Source organism: Crocodylus siamensis, chromosome 2 (genome assembly GCF_052110815.1).
Source record: "Crocodylus siamensis isolate JL-2025a chromosome 2, ASM5211081v1, whole genome shotgun sequence".
Classification (NCBI taxonomy): domain Eukaryota; kingdom Metazoa; phylum Chordata; order Crocodylia; family Crocodylidae; genus Crocodylus; species Crocodylus siamensis.
This window is the reverse complement of record NC_143396.1, coordinates 237,393,263-237,418,329: the sequence shown is the minus strand read 5'-3', so window position 1 is coordinate 237,418,329 and position 25,067 is coordinate 237,393,263. Positions and strand designations below refer to the sequence as shown.

Below are 25,067 nucleotides of genomic sequence, written 5' to 3'. Positions count from 1 at the left end.
CGGGAAACTATAGGCCAGTTAGTCTTACCTTAATCCTGGATAAGCTTTTTGAGAAAATTATCCTGACGCATGTCTGCAAGGGGCCAGCAGGGGAGATTATGCTTAGGGACAATCAACACGAGTTCATTAGCTACAGGTCCTGTCAGACCAACCTGGTGGCCTTCTATGACCAGATCACCAAATCATTAGATGCAGGGGTATCGGTGGACATAGTCTTCCTGGACTTTTGGAAGACCTTCAACACGGTCTCTCACCCCATTCTCATTAAGAAACTGGGGGACTGTGGTATTGACACCCACACAGTCAGTTGGGTCACCAACTGGCTAGAGGGCCACACCCAGAGAGTGGTGGTGGATGGGTCATTTTTGACTTGGAGGGATGTGGACAGTGGGGTTCCGCAGGGCTCGGTCCTCAGGCCCTCACTGTTCAACATCTTCATCAGTGACTTGGACGAGGGGGTAAAAAGCACCCTGTTCAAATTTGCTGATGACACTAAGATGTGTGGGGAGGGGGGGTGGGATGCGGGCACACTAGAAGGGAGAAATAGGCTGCAATCACCCCCAGACAGGTTACAGGAGTGGGCAGATGAGAATAGGATGGGATTCAACACTAACAAGTATAAAGTGATGCACCTGGGGAGGAACAACTGGCACCATACCTACAGGTTGGGGAAATCCTTTCTTGTCAGTACAGAGGCAGAAGAGGATCTTGGAGTCGTCATTGACTCCAAGACGAACATGGGCTGGCAGTGTGGGGATGCAGTCAGGAAGGCCAACCACACCTTGTCACGCATCCACAGATGCATCTCAGGCAGGTCCAAGGAGGTGATACTCCCCCTCTATGCGGTACTGGTCAGGCCGCAGCTGGAGTACTGTGTCCAGTTCTGGGCGCCACACTTCCAGAGGGATGTGGACAGCATGGAGAGGGTCCAGAGGAGGGCCACTCGCATGGTCGGGGGCAGCAGGGTAGGCCCTATGAGGAGAGGCTACAGGACCTGAACCTGTTCAGCCTTCACAAGAGAAGGCTGAGGGGAGATCTGGCCTGTTACAAACTAGTCAGGGGGACCAGCAGGCACTGGGGGAGGAGTCCCTGTTCCCAGGAGCACTACCAGGAGTGACCAGGAATAATGGTCACAAGCTGGTAGATTTAGGCTAGATATCAGGAGGCGCTACTTCACGGTCAGGGCAGCTAGGATCTGGAACCAACTTCCAAGAGAAGTAGTGCTGGCTCCTACCCTGGGGGTCTTTAAGAGGAGGCTAGATGTACACCTTGCGGGGGTCGTTTGACCCCAGTACTCTTTCCTGCCATGGCAAGGGGTCAGATTCGATGATCTGCTCAGGTCCCTTCCGACCCTAGAAACCATGTTTATAGAGGGGATAGTAGCTTTTTAAAAAAAATATAAAGTGAACAACAGAAAGGCTGGTAAAAATTTCCCATATAAGCTTGTGGCAAAGTGGGGCTCCCTGCCTAGCCACAGTGCTAGTTGCCCCACTTGCCTTTGGGCACACCTCCCACCTGACTCCCCTGCCATGCCTCATTCTTATTAATTAGGATGCTAATTACTGGGAGGCTGCCTGTTTTATGCCCCGATGCCAGGGGGTGCTATCTGTGGCTCTGAGCCTGCTCTAACCACAGCCCGTGCCTCGCAGATGGCGTCCAGATTACAGTATGCTCCTGGCCTATGGCCAGAGCAAGCTTAGGCCACACCATCAGGCCTCAGTATCATGCGCACACACACACACTGCCCACCTCTCACTGGGGCCTCACACACTCCACCCTCTCACAGGGTCTCTTTCATCCGTCAACAACTTATTCTGCCTTGCTCCCTCTTGGAGCAGGCCCCTTAGGCCATAAGCTTAGCTAGACCACCCCTTGGGTGGCATACATATCACCTTTTTATTTATATATATATGAATGAAAGAGATGGTATGTATGCCACCCAAGGGACGGCCTAGCTAAGCTTATGGCCTAAGGGGCCTGCTCCAAGAGGGAGCAAGGCAAAATACATATATGGAAAGGAAAATAATAATAATAAACATACCGGGCACTCAGCCCTCTGGTTTTCCTCCCTGCTGGGGCTCTTCATCTCCACCCCTTTCTGGGGCCACCCCTCACCAGGGTATTCTTATCCCCTTACTTGAGCAGCCCTGAGTGAAGGGAGTGGTTTGGAGTGCCATCACTGCCCCCTCACTTGGGGCTCCACACTGCCCCCTCAGTTTGGGTTCCAGATCTCTGTCTCCTCACTTGAGGACCCCAGTGAGGGGGTAGCCCCATTTCTGTCCCCTTCACTTGAAGCTCCACACCACCCTGTTCACTTGGGGCCACAGGGCTTTGCTCCCCGCTGAGCTCAGGTGTTCATAGCCATGCCTGGCCCCACTCTCCTTCCTCAGGCTCTCTTGGGGTCTTGCACCCCACAGGGCTCAAGTGTCTGCAGCTGTGCCTCGCCCCCAACTAATTCTGGTGTTACTTAAATCCACCCAAAGGTGAGGGCTAGAGTTAAGGCACCCCTACTTGCCTTTCACTGGGGTGATAACTGGCCTGGCATTTCCTGGGGGCTTCTGTGCCACTGAGAGTCCCACCAGGCCACCCACTCCCAGCAGGGTGCAGTTTTAGCTCATGCTCAGGACCAGGAGCCTCCTAAACCATCCCCTACAGCTCCTCCCTTACCTCCAGGATGTTATGGAGCCTCAGAACCAGGCAATGTTGCTGCGTTGCCAACCAGCAGGAAACTGAGCTGTTTAGGCAGCCAGGGATCTAAAATGGGTGCCTCAATCAAGCACCTGCTGGCTGCTTGGCTCTGGTCTTAAGGTGGCAGGCACCCACAGTGCCCTGCCACAGAACCAAAATTACTTGCAAGAGAGTCTACTATGATTTAGTTTGAGCCCACTGGGTATTTTAGTTGTCAAGGATTTGGTACAAAATGATTTACTGATTAGAAAGGGATCCTAGTTTTCTCTGTTAAAATCTAAAATTCTCTGATTAAAACTCAAATTCTGTATTTTTTCCATGATTAAAAAGAAACACCACTAATATATATATGTTATCAGTTGAATCATTATAATCATGATTTTATCATTATTTAATATCTGTATTATGATTTAATCATCATTTTATCATTATTTAATAATATTTTTTTTAATCAGCTGGGCAGTGCCTCCAGCCCCAACCACCAACCTGCCCCACTGCCTTCCTTACTATGTAGGTTTGGTGTGAGATGGTGTCACCCCCCTTGAACTCGCCACAAATTGTGCCCCACACTGTCCTCCCACATGCCTCATTTATGTCCCCCTATATACTTACCTGCAGGGAGCTGAGGGAGCTGCTCTCTACCAAGCTGCCTGCCTGTATTGCTGACCGTATGCATGTGTGCATGTGGTGCCCCCTGCCTCTGATCACCTGCCTGTCATCTCCCCCCCCAGCCCCAAGCAGCCCCTTGCATGCTGGCAGAGTTTGAGCCTGAAAGGGGAAACCCGCAGTGCTCCATGATTTTCTTCTTTAAAGGAGAAAATCTGTGGTTTTTCCATGGGAAACAGAAAACTGAGATCCCTGCTAGTCACTGATGCTTAAACTGAGTGGCAGGTTGGGAGAATAGAAATAAAGAATATCAACATGTAGCCTCAGATCTAAATGCTTCTCAAATAAAGGAAACTTAGGTCTACTTTTTTGATACTTCTGAACTTACTTCCAAAGAAGTGATTGCTGATGCTCAAGAAAACAGACATGCATGTTACACTGCAGAATTTCACAATTAGTCTTTCTCACTTATCTTTACAGACTACCAACTTTCCTTTCTACAGCCCAGGACTCATTTGTTTTGGTGTAGGTCAGTCCATTTATTCCTCTGGGGCACTCCCAAACCTCAGTCTTAAAGGTTAAACAAGCATGCAGGGACACCCAGGAGCCCAAAAATTGTAGTACCCCATTTCAAGTATAGATTTTTGCCTAACCTAAATGGAGTAAATACTCTAAATTTTATCTTCTGCAGTATGTTTTATCTGATCGATTTTGATATTACTACAATACCTTTTTTGTAATTACCCATGTACTTACCTTGTTTGTAATATATTCATAAAGGCTCCACTGCTTGTTTCCTTACAATCATAAAGTACTCCCTTGAGCTGTTTAGATAACTAGGCTCTGTAAATGGCTCTAGCAACCCCACCCAAAGTATAAACAGAAAGTCCTTTTATATTCGAAGAATGCTGCAGAGCTTTTAAGATAGGATTGTAAAGTGTTGATTCAGGAAGAGTATAGTCTGAGATGCCAACACAGAGCATGGTGGCGAAGTTAGCATCTAGACTAGACTAGCATGTTTTAAGACGGAATGCCTTTTTCAGTGGTTGGCCAGATGGGCAGTGCTTCATCTGTCCACAGGTCGTATCTAGCTGCGGGGCTTGATCATCACCAGGGTCAGTGCAGTGGGCACTATCCGGATACACAGAGGGGGGCATGGGTATCCCAACCACAGCCTGGCCCTGCAGGGGAAGGATGTGTGACTTGGTCCCATGAGGGACAGGGACATGGTTGGGCCCCAATCTGTCCCTGAAGGGGAAGGGGTGTGGCCTGGCCCCGATCCAGATGTGGTGGAGGGGGTGTGGCCTGGATGTGACTGGTGGTAGGGGCTTGGAATTTGGAAATTTGGTGGGGAAAGGGTGACTATATTAATTCCTGCTCCCTTGCTGCCAAATTCCCTGCCCCATAGGGAGCCCTACAGACAGATGCAATGGTTCCACAGGCCACATTTGGCCTGCAGGCTGGAGGTTGAGCACCACTGCTTTAATACGTATTTTGTTTGTTTGTTTATTCATTTTAATTTATTCTCCTACTCTAGAAAAAATAACTCCAACTGTCTAGATGCTCTGCTGTGTAAAATATCCTTTTCTTCAGCCTTACATAATAGCCTTTAGTGTTCAAACATGGAAGGCTGCATGTGTAATGGCAACTTCTATTTTCAATAATATGCTGAAAATCCATGGAAACTTATTTTGCACTGTGTAGTAGTTACACAATGTTAATTCTTGTTGAAACACACTTCCAAATGCACAGCTTAGCAGTTTTAACAATAAAAATCACCTTGAATAGTTAACCTTGTGAGTAGGGTTACAAACAGCAATGCATAATTTCCTGGCTGTAAACTATGGTTTTAGTTATTCATCTTGAAACGAAACCAAAAAAAAAAAAATACTTCCACCAAACTGAAGAAACTCAACAGTCTTTTAGGAAGGGATACCTGTGTTTCCCTTAGAATCCCACAACTTAATGGGATTCTAGCCCTACTTTGGGGCTTTTGATATATATAGACATGGGTCATGATACATGTAGACATCATACTCCCTTCTGGATTACCTATAAACTCTTAGGATGTATAATATGAGTTATAACCACTATACGCTAATTTAAATTATACATTTTTATCAGACTAGGATTTTAACATCCTGTTTTCATGCCCTTTCAATAGTTTGACTTGAATACAAGACTAGGTCCCATCTCCCTGCCTCCTCCCTAATTCAGCTGGTGGGTGGGGGAGCCTCACCTTGGATTCAAGTACTGGGGCCAGGGCTGGAGCTGCTGCTGCTGCCTGACCAGGGCTAGAGTCGCATAAGGTCAGTAGTGTGACAAGGGAATGGTGGGGGGCAAAGTAGGGAAATATTGGGGAAACTATGCATAGGGAAGGAGGAGGCTCTGTGGCACAGAGGGGAAATGCATGGTGTCTGGCTCAGAATGGCACATGGAAGGGTACCTGCGATGGGAGCTGTTGTGGCTCTTGCTCTAACCCAGGGGCCAGGGCCAGAGCTAGAGCAAGAGTTGTCATATAGGGTAAGCAGTGGCTGGGATGGGCAGGCAGGGGGGCAGGCACCAAAGTGGACAGGTGGGATGGGGCAGGGGTCATCTTAAATCTGAAGTCATCACAGATTTGGGTAAATACAGTAGTTATTCCCTGATGTTTCTTGTTTCCATTCTAAAATCAAAATTGTCTTATGCTACTAACAAAAGTTAACACTTGCTGTGAGAGCATGTGGATGGCTTGTGCAATCAAAGCATGGTCATTTTATGAACTTCTGTTATGTGAAATTATGAAACAATATGTTTCAAGTTTAATGGGTACACATTTGATAGTTTCCATTGGAAAACTTGCTGTGGGTTCTGGGTAAAATGAGTTTCCTTTAATCTTGTTACAAAGGAGTTGTACACTATGGAAAACCCTTTCTGCTTCATTCACTAACTGTAGCTCAATGTTATCATGTAAGATAACTGTGTTCTTATCTCCATAAGGTGCCCAGGTCCTTGTAGATGTAATTCCTCCATTCACAGTGTAAAGTGAGTGGCCTCAGACTAATTTGTGCTATGACATTATAGAAAAGAGTTGTTGGTGCTGCTACCCATTTTCACATATTTGAGTTCTTGTGGGAAAGATAACAGAAACAAGATTCTCAAGGCTTCTAGGTTCCCCACCCCAAAACCACCATATTCATTAAATCTGCAACTAAGAAGTACTCCAATGCCTACTGACTGGTGCTGGAATCTTGTCTGCTCTAGGTTTCCCATTGCTAACTCATGGAAGAAATGAGATCCTAAAATTCCTGTGAACATGTACATTCTTTGACACTTTGGGAACCAGTAGCTCTGATGCTATTGAAAGGTGGAATTATGTATGCCAGGGGTGTCCAAAATGTGGTCTGCAGAGCTACTAGCTGGATCCAGCCTACAGAAGAGCCCCTCGGTTCAGATCTGACCCAGGAAACTGTGTTTCTGACACCCCTGACTTATGCTGTATTCATAAGGGCTAGTGAAAATGGAACCTTTTGCCTGTTGAAGTGCTACATAGTAAATAGGCTGTGAGGTGAATTTCTACACAGAGAGAGCTGTAAAATTGCCTGTTATGGGTTTTTTGAGCAGGTGCTTTAAATTAGTTATTCCCAAAGATCCTAAGCACCATAGCAAAAGTAAAAAAAAAAATAGACAAAAAATGTTCTCCTTGATTATTTTTTTAAACAAAAAAGAATGTTCTATGCGTCAGTTAATATACACAGTGGATCAGGATAGTGTTACAGGTTACCTTTAAACAGCCATAAAGGCACTTAAAACAGGAGCATTCATCCAGTAGGGTGTCAACCCAAGCTAAATACCCTCTAAATGGTTTAAAGTTATGCCAATTCCAGCAAGGGTTATCCTTTGATCTGTTTACCCTGGAATGATATGGGTAACTGTTAGCTCTGGGGAGATAAAGCACTCTATTTTCATTCATCTAGTATCCCATGATGCACCATTCCCACCCCTTCCCACTCTCTTGCTCTGTGGGCAAGCTTTCAACCCTCCTGATCTCTACAGCCTGGAGGGCTGGTGGGGGGTGCTGGCCCCAAGGCAACATGGGGGGGGGGTGCAATCCCAGCACACCCTGATCATGCTGAGCACCCAGGTGCAGCCCGTCAGTTTCCTGCTTGCTTTCGCACCCATGTACAAACAGCAACAGCAATACTGTCTACCTCCATGAAGAGAATGAGCCAGAAAATGGAAACCACCAGGTAGGTTTCAGCTGTGCTCTGATGTGGTATGCTTTGCCCTAACTCAGCCTGCTGAATCTCAGCTCTGCTGTGGTGCAAGTACTAACCCAACTTTTGCCTCCACTCCCAACCCAATCCTAAATCAGTGAATCATGTTGAAGATTTTGTTTCCTTTTAAAAATATTTTCTTTTCATTCCTTTTGTTTTACTTCTGCCCATTTACTTCAAACAAGGTATTTTTAAGAGCTGAGAGTATTAAGCAGGGGTGGGCAAAATGTGACCCGCAGGCTGGATGTGGCCCACCAGGCCATTCTATCTGCCCTGCAGGACCCCTAAAAAATAGAAAATCATATATGTGCCCCTGGCTGCCTGTCATGTGGCCCTTGATGGCTTGTCAAAACTCAGTAAACAGCCCTCTGCCCAGTATAATTTCCTGCCCTTGATATTTTAAGCCTTAACCTTTGACTGCTCTGAAACTGTTCTAACTTTATGGCAACATAGTATTTCAGATTTAAAATGGTTTAAAGGTAACCTGTAACAGTAACCTCTGTTATTTGTGAACTTGAATGTCTCTTTGTGGTTCTCTTAATAGAAAAGAAGTTGAAATTATAATATTTTTGACAAAACTGTGGCACTTCCCAATATCGAGAGAGGCAAAGACTTGTTGGGGGTGAAAAAATCTTATATTGGACCAAGCTGCCTCTCACAGTGTTAGCTGTGGACCATCACTGTAACACTACCATATACCCATTGATTCATATGGAGGCTGTAGTAGCTTGGATATCCTTCAGAAAGATATATTTATTCATGCTTCAGGGAGCATTGTTCAAAGGAAGTGTGTGGCATATGTATTATAAATGTTTAAGTGTACACTTAACATCTTTAGTCTTAAAAAGAAAAAATATGTGTAATTCTAGACTTTAAATTGAAGAGTCATTGACTTTCAGTACCGTGAAGTGTTAAGCTTTAGATAATTTGGTTAATGGTCTTCCTTTTCAAATCTATGAATGAGTACCATGGTTGTGGACTGCATTTGTGTATGTATATGTGCATATATCATATACATAGTTGTGTTGGTTTAGGGGTTCCTAAATGATTATGGTACCCAAAGATCTACTTAAGCTGTCATTACAGATCATTAGTGATATGTAAGGGATGCATGCAGGTGCACATGCACCCCCTAAGATTGACAGTGCACCCCCTGGAAAAAGTGCTGCCGATGCTCACTCCCCTCCTCCCCCCCCCTCCCCCCCCAGTTGCTCCGGGGGCACACGTCATTCATGTTACAGATGGTAGCAAAGGTTTGTCAGTTATTAAATGTAGTGGGGGTTGGGGGATGTTTGATAAACAAGTTGTATTTCATTGGTCTCTAAACTAAAACGAGTTTTCATTTGTCTGTTTTCACAGCTTTGTGTATTTGACCGTTAAGTGATTAAAAGTATGCATTTTTTAATATGGATTGTCAATTAAAGTCAAAAACCACACCACAAACTTAAAATATTAATAGACATTTTGAAAATCTGAATGGGATATTTTGGCTTTTAAGATTGATTTACTAAACTGTCATTGTCCCATATCCCAAATGCATTTGTTTATAAATAGCACTCTTCTGTAGATTTCACTTCAGCTCTTATATCCTCTGCAGCCAGCACTTACCATAATTATGCAAACTCCAGGTCATGTAATGATGTTTCTTTTTCAGACCCAAAGAAGGGCAGTCAGTGCCTGAAACCTGTCTTAATATCTCTCCCAACTGCAGTTGGTCCAATAAAAGATATCACCAAAAAATCCTTGCCTCTTGTAGCATTTATTTTGCAAAATATCAGAACTATATATGACTTGTGAAATGGAAGTTAGTTTCCTTAAATGGTATTAGAAAACAGAAGCCAGTAGTAAATGTTAAGTGCAAATATACAAATATCCTTAAGATTGTTTTATCTCTTTCTCTCTTTCTCACAACAACAAATAACTTTTTAGCTATGCATAAATATGCAACTCTTTTTGGCGAAACATTTGTGGTCTGGTGAATTATGATCTTATTACACATACTATATAGAACTATAAATAATACCTTTTTTTTTTTATCTACAGGACATAACTTTTGGGACTGGTAAAATTGTGTAGTTTGTAAAGCAAATAGAAATAAATTTGTTTCCTGGCCTAGGGCTCATCATCATCCGGTCCCTTAGGGTGTCAGTGGGGATGCAATTCAGTTCTTTTTGGATTCCATATTGGATTATGTACGGAATTCATGCTGACAGTCTCATTTACTCCCTGATTAGTCAAAATAATTTGGCAGCTGATTTCCCAGAAGTAATTAAACCATTGAGTTGTATGGATTTGTTTGTTGTAGTTGTTTAAGCAGTTTGTGTCTTGAATGGAGGCTTTAGTGTCTCGGATATCCAGACTTTCCAATGCAATAGATTTATATAGAAAATATCCAAGGATAAGGAGATGCCTATAGAACAATTTTATTTTAAACTCTTAATTAAGAGTATGTTAATTTAGTTTATTAGCAGACAGTTTTTAAAGCTCTAGCTTCTTCTGGTTGACTGCAGTAAGCACAGAAAACACTCAGCAACCATTATATCAGCTGATGTAGTTTGGGGGATTTCAAATGAAACTGGATGCTTAGCTATTTTATGTTTACAGAAAAGCTTATTTGTTCTTTTACATCTCTTCCAGTAATAGTTATGCACGAGTGCGAGCTGTGGTGATGACCCGGGATGACTCAAGTGGCGGATGGTTACCACTTGGAGGGGGTGGACTGAGCTATGTCACAGTCTTCAAAGTCATTCACCAGGAAGAGAATAGCTGTGCTGATTTTCTTATCCATGGAGAACGACTCAGGGATAAAACGGTAACAAAGTATACATACATTGTATCCTTAATGGAGGCACCTTAGAGGCTATGATGTCAGCAAGTGTCTGGAAATAAAGGGACAAGAATACAATATTACTGAAATATTTCTAAAACTCCAAAAAGAATTCCACATTTAAAGGTGACAGCTGAATTTTTGTATCTGGATTTTAGCAGAATATCTTTTACTGCTTGAAATCTGATAAACTAATATCAAAATAATATTTGAAATCCAACAGAATGAATAGGAAACCTTATATTTTTATGGAAAAATCTTTAATACCAGAATGCAACAGGAAATAGACAACTTCAGGAATTATGCAATTTGGATTTAAGGTTGAAGGAGATACTGAACACAAATTACTGAAGGAGTTTTTCCCAAAATACATTGCCCCTAGATCCATCAAAAACAATATGGCTTAGTAAGTGATTTAATGTAGTCAGAAGGGGCATGCATGTTATATTGCCAAGACAGTGGCTATAGAGGCTGTATTACCTCAGGTACTGTTTATTTATATATTCTTTTATTTTTCATTTTTAAAAATAATTGTTAGTTTATATTTAACAAAATAAAATGGGCTTTACTGCTCTCGTATTAAAAATTAATAACCACAACTAATCTGTAATCTGTATTAATAGCTGTCAAGGTTCCTTTAAATGATTACTTTAAAGCTAGTCCCAGGTTTTCTTCTATCTTGAAAGATGGAATTGCATTTTAGATTTCTCTTGCTAATTCTTTTATGTGGTACCTTTTGCTTATCTCAGTCCTAATTGAAGATCTTTTTTTCTACCTTTTTATCTAATACAGGGGTGGGCAAAATATGGCCCGTGGGCCTGATCTTTAAAGCCAGTCCCTTGGTCCCACCTGGCTGTAGCATGTCCTGCCACCCCTGGGAATGCAGTGGGGCTGCAGTAGCTCTGCAGCTGGACTGCCTTTCTAGGCAACCCAGGTGGGGGCAGCGCCTTCTGGCTGCCATGGCTGCTGGCCCTGTGCACGCAGCCCTGACCCAGACTCACCTGTCCAGGCTCAGCAGCAGCAGCCAAGCAGAAACTGTTGCTTGGTGTGAGGAAAAGCAGTCCCTCCCCCTTGCTGCTGTACCACCATTTCTGCTGCAGCCACCTGGAGTCTGCACTGTGCTGGGCTACCCTGTATCTCTGCCACATCACCACCACCTGGGCTGCCCTGAAGTTGCTCTGCACTGTCACTGCTGCCATGCTGGTAAGCCTGGAGGTCGCAGTAACGCAGGAGAGATGCAGAACAGCCTGCTGCAGCGTGAGCTCTGGGTGACTGGAGCAGGAATGGCTGGACAGCAGCAAAGGGGAGGGACCACTTTTCTCCCGAGCTAAGCAACAGTTTCTGCCCAGCCACCACCGCTGCTGTTGCTGAGCCTGGATGGGTGACTCCGGCGCAGGCATGGGGTGCGCCAGGTTGGGGCTCCGCACACGGGTCTCTGCCAGTACTCTGGGGTTGGGGCTAGTGGCAGCCAAGAGGAGGCACCAGTGCCTGCACTGCCTAGAAAGGCAGTCCAGCTGTGGAGCCACCCCAGCCCCACTACATGCCCAGGGGCAGCAGGACATGCCACGGTGCGGAAGTACAGAGCAGGCACAGAGTAGGCTGGGGCACTGTTGGTGGTAGAGATGTGCCATAGGGCTCACGGGCTCAGGGTGGGGTCAGATGCTGACTAGCTCAGGGGGGCGTGCATTGGGGGGGGGGGCTTCCATGCATGCCCACCATACCCTTAAACTTTCCCCTGCGCACAAACACACACATCAGCATGCCTCTGGGGGCAGCCCCGCTTGCTGCTAAGTGTACATACACCCCCCACCCTCTCTCTCCACACACCCCACAAACCCCATACCTACCCACCCACACCCCCTCCAATATACAAGAGTAAGATTTCATTTTGAGTGATTTATGCAATCATTACTATATACACAACACAAACACACACAAATCATGACAAATATTTTTTTTGAATATAACTAAAATGTAATTGTGGATGTTTGACTTTTTAGTATACAATTTGGGGGTTTTCCAGTTCTAAGATGGCAGACCTCCTTCCCAAAAAGAATACTTCTGGGGGTAAGGGGAAGAACTTCTGGTGGCAAAGGTCATGGGTTAGGGGGTGGGATTGCAGGTCCCAAGATGGTGAGCAGGGTGTGGGGCAATCTTCAAAAGGCGGGGCTTCCTTTGTGGCCCTCCAGCCAAAATAATTGCCCACCTCTCATCTAATAGGACTAGATTATATAAGAGGAAATTGGAAATTTCTCTTGATCTCCCTACACAACCTTGTGCACTTGCAGTTCTTTCCCCCATGTTGCCAGCTCTTTATATACCTTGCATATCATTTGAGGATAGCTTTTGGAGACGCTTGTGATTAGAGATCTTCAGCCAGTTTCTCCTGCATGATACTTCTGTTTGGCTTCGGGATTTGTGGACTAGATCAGTCAGAGGGGAAGGAAATGTCCAAGACGCTGGACTTGCTGTACTTATACATATGGCATAAATATTATGTATGAGAGGGACATAACTCTTATGTCTGTTCTGTCCTCTGTTGGTCATTCAGTCTCCCATTCAGGTTCCTCTTATTTCTGTATTAATAGTTATTTGGTTGGAGATGAGGAAGTGTCAGTTTCACACTGTTGGCAACTGTGGCAAACCAAAGGGTTTGTTTTAAATGAGAAACTGCTTTCCCCTCTCACACCTCTGAATTGTTCCACACTCCCCAGGGTAAGTGGTACTTAGTTTCCCAGTTCTTGCAGAAGACTTGCTCTCCTCTTTCTCCTACTGTCCAGAAAGGGTCAGGCCCAGAATTAGAAGACTTCAGTGACTCCAGGCCCATTAGAGAGTTACTTTGTATACCTTTTCAGTATCCTAGCCCTAACTAATTGCTGACCAAACTTTTTGTCATCTTAGATTTTAAGAAAAGTTCCATCAAATTAGTACTGATTTTTTTTTTTTTCCCCCCTGCTGTGCAGTCTCTGACACTTTCTCAAGGCCTCAGGCAGGTCCTTCCTCTGTAACACCCTGCTGTCATTGCTTAAAGAGTAATGGGCTGCCCAGTAAGAAAAAAGTAGTTAATTGGTGTCTCCTGGCTAATACAATCTTCTAAATAGGTGATGCATCTGTCAATATTTGCCCACCTAATCTTTGGAAGAAGACAAGACTAGCCCGGCTTTCAGGAAAGTGAGGAGATTGAAATCTTGGTGAATATTATTTATCTTGTTAATAAATATAGAAGAGTCTTTATAAAACACACCCAACCTGCTCTCTTATGTGCTTTTAAGAATCAACATAGGAAGGTCAGAGCAGTATTTCCAGTAACAGATTTTTCTGAAGATCGTAAAAAGAATTGAATCAGAACAAGAGGTCCAGTTTCAGGGATATTCCAGAGCCCTTCTTTACTTATGTTTACAGTCCACTCCTTTTTTTTTCTTACCATCATATGCATAAGGTAGAGGTCAGTTTTTACCAACCAGTTCTGTCTTTAGTTAATCTGCTCTGGTTGGTAGCCTATAAGTCTGTTGCTTCAGGTTTTTAATGTGCCTTGGCTCATTCTCTCCTGTTTTCCTGGGGCTATCAAAACAAGGTTTGTTAAGGGAGCCTATTGGCATTCTTGCAGTGTGGCCCAGGTAAGCCTCACAGCTAATAATTGCACCTGTTCTAAGATCTCAATGCTCTCTCTCCTCCCCCCACTCCATGCTGATGGCTTCGATTCTCCACTGTATGCATTTACATTGAGAATTATTGAATTTATTTGGACAATCTTGCCACCCTCCCATGACTCCAATACTCACAGAAGCTTGCTAATAGAGATTTGCTGCTTAGTGCTACCGCAGATGGTGCTACATTTCCTCATTGAGAGAAACTTTTGAAAAGCTTTGCTTGTCTGCCCACTCTAGCTGCTACAGAGTAAATATAGTTGCTATGGAAGATACTGCCTAGGTGAGTAAGCTCATCAACAATACTCGAAGGTCTTCCTTCTCAGATGGTGGAATCCTGGATGGATAATTGACTTTAGTTTATATTTGTTTGATTACAAGATCTAATTGTTTAGCAGCAGTAATTTTTGCTGCATTTTAATTCATGGATGCTTATAGAGATGGCTATCATTAGGAATATCCTGGTTTCTAAGAAAAAAGAATAATCTCTCACCAATTTAGTCCCTTGGGTCCCTTTCCCTTATCCTAAGTGTTTTTTATGATGAGCCCTTTTTCCTGTTTTTCCATGGCAAATTGTCTATTCTATGTGAAAAGAAATGCTACTGAAACTCTGTGCTACTTATTTTGAGCATGTCTGTAATGATCTTATCCTGCCCTGCTGCCTTTTATAGTTCTCTAGTTTGTTGACAGCAGTTAAGCTCTTCCAAGGTGATTTCTGTACAGTTAACATTGAGTTCTTCTATTGTTGTCAAAGTTGAATTTTGTTTGGAGGTTTGCTTAATATATAATGAAAGCACATTTCCCACTTCTTTGTTTGTTCTTCAGGGTGGTGAGGAGATTTCCATGTTTATCTTTTACTAGTCAATTGTAACTATATGACCAGAATTACCCGTGAGCCTTTTTGTAGCTTGGTAAAATTCATATATGTTTCCTGATTCATGGTGACAAGTCAACTAACCTTTTGGACTACAGAAACAACTTTCTTTATCTCAGTCAAGCTTTCTCTCAGCAAAGGAAAAGCTTTGCGAATACTACTGCAGTCAGATCCCAAAAAGACTTTGCAGACAAGTTTAGTAAAAATGTTTTTTCTGTCCCATGACTTGCAAGCCTTTGTAGTCTGTGCTCTGTTTTCATCCTCTGCTCCCTGTTTCCATGTGCCATAGAGGCTTCCATTTGAAGTTTCTTATCTGAAGACATTTTTGTCTCTTCTCTCCCTTCCGAAATAAGTGAACTTTCGAAGTGGGGAGGTACTCCATAGAAACAGAAAATGTTTTTCTTCTTTTCTGTCTTTTCTTCCCCTTTTCAGGCCTGCCAGTATATTGCTGTTATATCCATTATTCTAGTTCTAGAGAACAAGAGGTCCTTCAGTTTTTGTTCAAGGTTCTTTTGGGGATATTAAAAGAAAATATCAGGGCTAATTTTAATGTAGCAGTAATTAAGGTCCTTTACTTTAAATAGATAAACCAGCCCTTCTGGCTCAGATTGCTTCTCAAGGGTTTTTGTGATTTATCTGACTGAAGAGACTGTTTCTCTGTTCCCTTACATTTATGTCACTGACACGCTGTGATATGCAGAATCGAGAGAACAATTACCAATGTCAAGCAGTATCCTTCAAACCTTATTCCTCAAACTGTCTCAAAGATACTGTTTGTATCATTGGATCTCTGAGCTCTGATCAGCAGATTTTACTTAATAATGAATAGTCTTAAAGGGTTTGTCACTTGATGGAAAAAAGTCTTCATACCACCTCAGAAACTCATTAAGGAGGGACCTGTCTTTCAAAGAAATGGTATTGTTGTATTTATTACCTGTAAGTAGAATCCATGAGATTCAACATCTTACCAAGGAACTTTTTAGAACAACCAAGAGATGTCTAGTTTACAAGGTTTTTAATAGGCACAATAGCAGAAAGTGTTGGATCAACCAAGGCCCCTCTGTTCTTTAATCAAGTAATTGTTTTTATGGTGGTAGTTTTCACATCACTTATTTAAGACCAAACCATCATCCAGCCATTTAGCAAACAAAATATAGGTGTGTGCTAGCTTGAATCTGAAGAATGTGTGTATTAGGTCCCAGATTACTCAGTTGAAATCCAGCAGTTACACAAGAGCATCTTCTTTTCAAAGTATAAGACTAGGTGGGATCCTAATGCTTATTTAATTTGACTACTTGCAAAACGCAGGCCACAGAATTTCACCGAATAATTCCTGCATTGTGTTTTATAACCTCTAGATGCAATAGAGAATCTGCTTTGAAAAGCCATCCAATCTTGAACTAGTAATACAGTATATTCAATTCCAATGGTATGTGACCCTCACTGTTAAATTTGCAGTGTACTTTCACTTTGAGTTTCTTCAAATTTCAATCTATGATATTTGGATCTTGTTAAATGTGGGGTGGGGGGGGTGCTGTTTTTTTCTTCTTTTATCAACAGACTTGCTACACTGTAATGAGCTAGAGTGCAGAGGGGGTTTGATACCAAGTTAGCTAAAATCTGATCATATAGCAGAATTGGTTCCATCAATGGTGGTTCAAAGCGATATCTTCTCAAAGCAGAGTTTTGCATCTGACATGAGCAGTCTTTAGCCCCAGACTTTTGACATTGTCTAGTCTTCCAGGGTTTAATTAAGAAATTTGGGTACCCTGCCCTCCCAAAGGGAGGCATTGACAACCTCATCCAGCAGTGTACCCAGTTTCCCCTGGCTGGCTTTTACAAGTCAAGACAGACACAGGTCCAATACAAAGATGGTCACCCTTATCCTACCCTCTACATTAGTGGGTGATACCAAGTTAAACTAATCCATATAAACAGGACAAGACTGTTCTTCGTCAACCCTGAACTCTGACTCTCCTGTAAAAGTGGTTGTCCCCAAGTCCTGCCAGGTACAGGAGATATTGTCTGCAAAGCAGGTGGCAAAGTTAGCATCACAGGGGACTGAATTAGACTCTGTTTCACTTTAGAGCATGGGACAGCAAAAGTCCCCAAAAGATGAACCTCACAAAAAATGGAATATAAAGTATTGGGAGACCAAAAAGACCACTGTCTAATGCCTGGGGCTCCAGAGGTATAAAAACACAAACACACAACAGGGGTGGTTCAGGGGTCTTTGTTCAGTGCCAGTGACTGGAAAACTACAAGTTCAAGGCTGGGTGTGGGCCCCTCAACCTCAGCCTGAAAATGCAGCCATGTGGGCTCAAGAATCTGAGGATGCTGAGAGAGTTGGCCATTATGGTTGCAGAGCCACTGGCCATTATCTTTGAAAACTTGTGGTGAGATGTCATGGATGATTGGAAAGGGGCAAATATAGTGCTCATCTTTAAGAAAGGGACATAGGAGGATCTGGGAAACTACACACCAGTCAGCCTCACCTTGGTTCCTGGAAAAATCATGGAGCAGGTCCTCAAAGTGAGGTTTAGTTTAGATATTAGGAAAAACTGTCTTACTAGGAGGGTGATGAAGCACTGGAAAAAGTTACCCAGAGAGGTTGTGGAATCTCCATCCTGGGGAGTTTTTAAGGCCCAGCTTGACAAAGCTCTGGCTGTAATAATCTAGGTGGGGATGGTCCTGCTTTGAGCAGGGGGTTGAACTAGATGACCATGTGAGGTCCCTGACAACCCTAATTTTCTATGATTCAATGAAAAGCCCTGCCATGGCCCTTGTTCTTCACAGTCTTAAGCCTTCATGCAGCCTTGAGGTTTCAGCATTCTCTTTTCCTAGAATATAGTTACTCAACACTTTTTAGTAGTTTTCTGGTGAGAATTTAGAGGATCCTCCACTAATAGGTCATATGAGGGAGTTTTGGAGAACTTGGTCTGCAGGTGTAATTTGCATAATTTAGCTGCAGTTCTCAGATATCTTTTGGATTTCATTTAGGACTGAACCTGACTGAAAGCAATGCATGCAACCTTCAACCAAGAGTGAGTTTGTAGCTTCTCCCTCATATAGCCCATATTCAGCTGATTACTAGGGGTAGGTGAGGACATCCTCAAGCACAAGCGTCCGTGCACTTTCTGCATGTAGCTCACAGCTGATCTGCTGTAGGACCAGTAACACAGTGGCAGATAGGGCAGAGCAGAGCAGCAGACTGGGCTGGGGAAGGGGATCAGAGTAGAACTTGGAGAAGGGTATGGGTCCAATTAGTGTCCCCCACTGCCAAAAATGTTGGACCTTCATAGATTTCATAGACATTAGGGCTGGAAGGGACCTCAGAAGATCATCAAGTCCAGCCTCCTGCCCAAAGGGCAGGAAGTCAGCTGGGGTCATAGGATCCCAGCAAGATAAGCATCCAATTTACTCCTGAAGATGTTCAGTGTAGGTGCTTGAACCACCTCTGATGACAAGCTATTCCAGACCTTGGGGGCTCAGACAGTAAAGAAATTCTTCTTTATTTATGTCCAGCCTGAAACGGTGTTGTAGTAGTTTATAACCGTTTAACCTCATCATCCCTTGGGGCGCTGTGGTGAACAAACGTTCCCCCAGTACTGGTGGTCACCCCAGATAAACTTGTAGGTGGCCATCAGATCACCCCTGAGCCCCTTACTGAACTATAGTGAGATGTAGGAGAGCCTAGGAGAGTTAAGGGAACTTACTTTTATATTTACAAAAGTTCCAGCAAAGGTGCTGCTTAAACTCAACATTGGTAAATGAAGAAAGTTGATTGGAATGCAGGCAAGAAGTTAATTTGCCCAGCTTGGATTGAAGGCAGTGTGGCGGGGAAGCCCTGAACAACAGATTCCAGTCCAAACAGAGAAAAAGTTACTGTGATACTTATTATGGCAATAGGTGTTTGGCAACAGAATAAGTTGCTTGTGTACTTATATTGTCCTGACTTCAAAGAAAGGCTGTTTGTAGGCAAAAGCTAATGTGTAGTGATTCAACAGGAAAGATCAGATACCCTGGGCAATTTAGGACATCTGTTTGGATAAAAGAAACAAGACCCCCAGAGCTGACTGATAACTAAAGTACATGAGGATGATCAGGCAGTGAAATTGCCTGAGAGGGACTCTAGCAAGGAACAGATCAGTGATGCTTAGAACTGTTTAGGTTTTAATCTTTTCTATGTAGTAACATGTTTTACAGCTGCTTTTTGAAGGGTCCTATAATGCTGTGTTCAAACATGCCATGTTTACCCAGTTCTTTTTTTTTTTTTCCCTCTTCTCTCCAGTATTCTTTTCACAGGATTTCTCAAAAAAACATTTAAAAAATATTTTTAACATTTTGATTTAAGGCTTCAGTTCTGCAGAGTTGAGCAGGTGAAGCGTCCCAATAGATCCAGTGAGAATACTCAAGTGATTAAACTTTTAAGCATGTATATAAAACTTTTGAAGGTTTGGAGCCCAAGTATCAAGAATTCCCTTCCCATTACTATATCTGCTTAATATTATAAATACTTGAGTTTACAATGAAGCATCTGTTGAAAGAATTATTTTCAGAAATGGGGTGGCTATCCCTCTTTATATGAAGGGGGAGGTGTTGTTGTGCATGAAGTCACAAAGGCCTTGGGCTTCCAGGTGCTTCTGAGCCTATCCACCTGCTCCTGCAGCTCCCTTACTCGATTCCTGAGAGAATCCACTGAGAGGCACCTCTCACACTGCAAGCACTCCCCTGCTTGGCTGTCTTCAGCAGGGACATGCAGGCTGCAGTCCCTGCAGAACCAGACTAGAACCTGGGTGGAAGCCTTGGTGACTAGTGGCCATGTCTGGAGAGAGTCTGTATAGGTACAGGCAAAGCACGAATTGATAGTGGCAGAGGCACTGCAACTTCTTTCAGCCAGCCTGTTGATTCTCTTGCTAGCTTTTTCTTCCTTTTCTGCAGGTACTTCCTGAGAAATTTCCTCTTTCTCCTTTACCTGCCTCCACTTAGCAAGTTTACAGTGACAAAAGGATAAGAAAGAAAATGTCCAAGCAAACTTTTCCAGTGAACTCTCTACTCAAACTCCCCTATTGGCTGGCCTGTTCTCTGCTCCTGATGTTGCTGCCCTGTGTGTCACTGGGTTCAATATGTACCTTCTTCTTGAAAGGCAGAATAAAGGAAAAAAGGTTTTGTCCAGAATTATGAGGACAGAACTAATCTTCAGCTGACTAACCCTCCTTTTCCTGCTTAACTATAGCTGAATTGTTAGCTGTTGCTAAAAACTGGTCTTCATAGGTAGATCTATGAGTTTGAAAAAAGCTAAGGGTTGCCTATGCATGTGCTCGGGTGTGGGTGGCATTGTAAGTAGAACAGTTCCCAGACAGAGAGTGGTAGTGGATGGGTCGGTATCAACCTGGAAGGGAGTGGGTAGTGGGGTCCTGCAGGGCTCGGTCCATGGACTGATACTCTTCAATGTCTTCATCAGTGACTTGGATGAGGGAGTGAAGTGTACTCTGTCCAAGTTTGCGGATGATACAAAACTCTGGGGAGAAGTGGACACACTGGAGGGCAGGGCACAACTACAGGCAGACCTGGACAGGTTGGACAAATGGGCAGAAAACAATAAAATGCAATTTAACAAGGAGAAATGCGAAGTGGTGCACCTAGGGAGGAAAAATGTCCAGCACACCTACTACCTAGGAAATGACCTGCTGGGTGGCACGGAAGTAGAAAGGGATCTTGGGAGTCCTAGTGGACTCCAAGATGAACATGAGTCATCAGTGTGACAAAGTCATCAGAAAAGCTAACTGCACTTTATCATGCATCAGCAGATGCATGACAAACAGAACCAAGGTGATACTTCCCCTTTATCAGCCGCTGGTCAGGGCGCAGTTGGAATACTGTGTGCAGTTTTGGGCACTGCACTTCAAGAGGAATGTGGATAACCTGGAGAGGGTCCAGAGAAGTGCCACTCATATGATTAAGGGCTTACAGGCCAAGCCCTATGAGGAGAGACTAGGGCACCTGGACCTCTTCAGCCTCCACAAGAGAAGGCTGAGAGGCGACCTTGTGGCTGCCTATAAATTCATCATGAGGGTGCAGAAGGGAATTGGTGAGGCTCTGCTCACCAAGGTGCCCCTGGGGGCCACAAGAAATAATGTCCATAAGCTAGCAGAGAGCAGATTTAGACTGAACATTAGGAGGAACTTCTTCACAGTTAGTGGCCAAAATCTGGAATGGGCTCCCAAGGGAGGTAGTGTTCTCCCCTACCCTGGGGTTCTTCAAGACGAGGTTGGATGAGCACCTGGCTGGGGCCATCTGAACCCAGCACTCTTTCCTGTCTATGCAGGGGGTCGGACTCGATCTGTGGAGGTCCCTTCTGACCCTAACGTCTTTGAATCTATGACATCTGTTCTAATTAAAACTGCTCACTGTCATGTGTATTAAGCCCTTGTGCATTTTAAAATGGTAGCAGGACACTTATTGTATAATCTCATTGAATAAGCTTCAGATAAAGTGCCCTGCACCTGTTTTAAAATGCATAAGGGTTTAATACATGGTGGAGTATTCTAATTACAACATGAAAAAACATGTATAGGCAGCCAAGGAGTCTCCAAGGCTGTGAAATAAGGAAAGAGACTTAAGAAGCAGCTAGCAGATGACAGCATTTCCAGAAGAAAAGTTACCTTGATTAGAGGAACATCAGGACTATTAAAAAGGATAGACAGTCATTAACATCTCTGGAGTGAAGTACAATGAGCCATTAAGTCAACTGACTCCCTCAGCTTCCTGAATAGTAATGCAACTGTTGCTGCACTGTGGAGCAGGAATCAAACCAGAATATTTCTATCTCAGTCAGAAAATCAGTATACACACCCCCTAATTTTGGGGGACTGGTTTCAGGGGAAAGCTGTATGTGAAAAATATGACGGTAAAGAAGGAAAAATTATATATTTTTTTAAACCAGGGGTATCAAACGTACAGCCCACAGGCCAGATCTGGCTTGCAGAGCTTTCAGTCCCAGATGCTGCCCTGGGTCTAAGCAGGCCGACACAGGGCACAGTGCATGCTTGTGGTGCAGGGTCAGTACCCCAGTATACGTAACCTGGCAACTGCTCTAGCTTGTCTGGGACTTGCACCATACACAGCATGTGTCCCAGACTGGCAGGAGCAGCTGCTGGATCAGCTGTGCTGGGGGAGAGGGAGAAGAAGCAGGAAGGAAGGGGATCAATGAGCTTGATTTGGCCCATGGATCAGCCCCACACCACTTCTCCAGCCTGGGCCAAATAAGCTGACACCCTTGCTCAGAAACTTTAAAAGATGTTTATATTTTTAGTCCCTTTTAAATCGGAGGATTGCAGCCCTTTACAAATTATGAGCCAGAACAACTTGGCCCCAGTCCTGCGTGGTCCGAGTGGCTTCAGCAGCACGTTAGTGGCAGGGGGCTTCCCCTGTGCCTATGCCAGGGCAGGCAGCTGGGAGCTGAGCCTATGCTGCCACTTTTCCTAGCCTCTGGCCCTCCACAGCTATGGTGTGGGCACAGTTTCCAGTTCTAGGGGTTTCTGCTCTGGGACCAGGTATCTACAAACTGCTGCCACTTTTCCCCACCATCTGTCTGCAGGATGGGTGCAGCTGGAAGCTGCCTAGCCCCAGCATAGCTCCCAACCAGCTGGAAGCTGTGCTTGGGCTACAGCTGGTGAGGGATTCAGGGGGAGAAGTGACAGGGAGCAGAGGATTGGGAAAGGCGGTGGTGGTGCAGGCAAAGCCCCCTACCACTGATGCACCACTGAAACCACCCAGCCCACACTGGACTGGACCTGGGAGGCTGGAGAGAAGCATCAGTGGCATGGGCACAACTGGAAGTTGCCTGACGCCCCACACAGCTCTTCACTGCTCAGCCCCGGTGCAGGCACAGGCAGAATTTTCTAGCTCCATGGGCCAAGTTCAGTAGCTTCACAGACCAGATCCAGCCTATGGGCTGTATACTATCAGCTGCTGCTATATAAACAGTTTTACCTTGCAAATAGGAGGCGTGTGCCTCTGTCCCAAAATAGCATATGAGGTGGGAGATTTGAGATGCAATTCTCTCTTTGGCATTAAGGGTAATCCCACTGTTTTACAAGTATCCTCTAACCATTAGACTATTATAAAGAGGGGGAAGGGTGCCACCTCTTTCCAGCTGTGCCGTAAAAGAAAAGGACTGAGCTTTCCGGAGCTGATTTGCCCCATTTGTTTAGTTCCATGTTGGAATGTAAAGTTGTTTCACAAAATACCCTTGACATAATTGCACATTTCCTCCTTTATTACCCTCACCTTCCTAGATCTGGCTCCAGTCAGTCTGCTTGAAACAATTACACTCCACTCTAACCTGGTCAGGTCTGCTACTCTGTCTGTATTTACATAGGCTCACTTCAGTCTTAATACAGCAGGTTTAACCATACATTAGACTTAAGCTTGTAATCCTTGAAATTCTGTAGATTTTACTTTGTTAAAAGAGAAACTCTTATTTCTACTGATTTTTTTTTTTTGCTTTCCTATTATATTTTGTACCTTTCTCTAGTCCTTCCCAGCAGTTGCAACTCAGCATGCCCCCCTCCCACCTACACCCCCAAAAGGTGGCAGGTTTACTTGGCATATTTATTATGTATGACAGATGGAAGAGGGTTAAAAACATTTATTTTCTATTTAATTAGCTGAAGAGAGAAAAATGAATTTGTGTAAGAGCCAGTATAGTCTATAAATCCACCACTTTTTAGCACTTCTATTGTTTTGTTTGGTTGGTTTCTTCTGATGAGTTAAGGACTTAGAAAAAGATTACTAGCTAAATTCATAAGCAACAAAGCCATAAGCTTTCATGCTACCAGGGGAAAAAGAAACACATGTATATATGTGTTCTAGCATGCAAATTCCTAAACAAGACATTTAATCCACTGTGCCATCTTTGTTCTTATAAGTTTACAACATACACTTTTTTCCCTTTTTTTTTTTTTTTTTAAATAAACAATCCTACTATTTCTCTTAATAAGAAGCCAGCAAGTACGCAACTTAAGTGAAACAATATTTAGATGTAGAAAACGTGTTTTTCCCTTAAAAGGAGTTGTGGTAGTGAGTATACATTGTAAACATACAGTAGAAATGGTTAATAGCCCACTGCTGATAAAATCACCTATACTGCAGCAAGATAGCAGTTTTGCTAATTTGAAAATTAGTGCTATTTGTTGCTGTAGTATCAGCTAATTTATAAAGATTGGTATTTCAGTGGAATGTTATTTAACTACTTCAAAACTACTAAAATATTAAAAATTATGGTTCTGATCTTGCAAACATTTAACTTACAGGATTGTAGTGAAGTGAATAAAACATTTTGTGTGCTAAAAGTCAAGTATGTGCATAAGTGTTTGTAGTCTTATGAGCTATAATTGTTTTTAACTTTTTAAGTTGAAACAAAGTTGCTTTGCAAAGATATTGGAAAGCTAAATAACTTTTCATTGTTAACTGTATTTTTTAATATGCATGGGCCAATTTTTTTTTTAAAAGGGAGGGCGCTTAATATTAGGTTTTTAATCCTCTTATTGAGCTTTGAAGGATGGTATAGTTTCATAAGTAATTGAGTGAATTAAATGTACAAATTCTATTCATTTCAAGATGCAAACCCTTAAAAAGGAGTATGGCTTGGACAGAGCATCTGAATTTTCTTGACTCATGCAAGTTCAAGATACCAGAATATTAGTTGCAAATAGAGCTTGGGCTGGTTGTTCATTTATTTTGTGTTTTTGACTTCATGGTAAAGATATTGGAGGCCTTGAACTTGCATTCACAGCATGCATAGCGAATTTTACTTGTCACTTCCAGCATTCTTGAAATTTATTGGTAGAAGTCTGTAAAATATAGACATTTACCAATTTAACAGACTAAAGAAATAAGTAAAATCAGTCCCAACACCAATTTAAAACTAAAAAATAGGATGAAAAGGAATTTCTTAAAATGGTAGCTGTGTTTCTAGGATAGCTCTTCCCAGGCTATTTTTTCCTCCCTCTGTTGTCTTTAATTCAGCAACTTTGTATCCTCTGCTCCCCACTGCATTGTATACTGTGGCAGATCTCTGAAGAACAAGCCTTAAATCCGTATGAACTTTACTCAACAGCGTACATGAGCGAAGATGCAGATTTGTGCCTTTGACAATTGCAGGC

At 43.3% G+C, this 25,067-nt stretch overlaps 1 protein-coding gene across 1 annotated transcript in view; it reads left to right on the top strand.

Annotated features, from left to right (window-relative positions):
* SPRED1 (sprouty related EVH1 domain containing 1) overlaps positions 1-25,067 on the top strand; it is a 98,713-nt gene that overhangs the window by 35,561 nt on the left and 38,085 nt on the right. Inside the window, exon 2 of the mRNA XM_090033511.1 lies at positions 10,188-10,362. Coding sequence (XP_089889637.1) covers positions 10,188-10,362 — 175 coding nt within the window. The remainder of the gene's footprint in view (positions 1-10,187; positions 10,363-25,067) is intronic.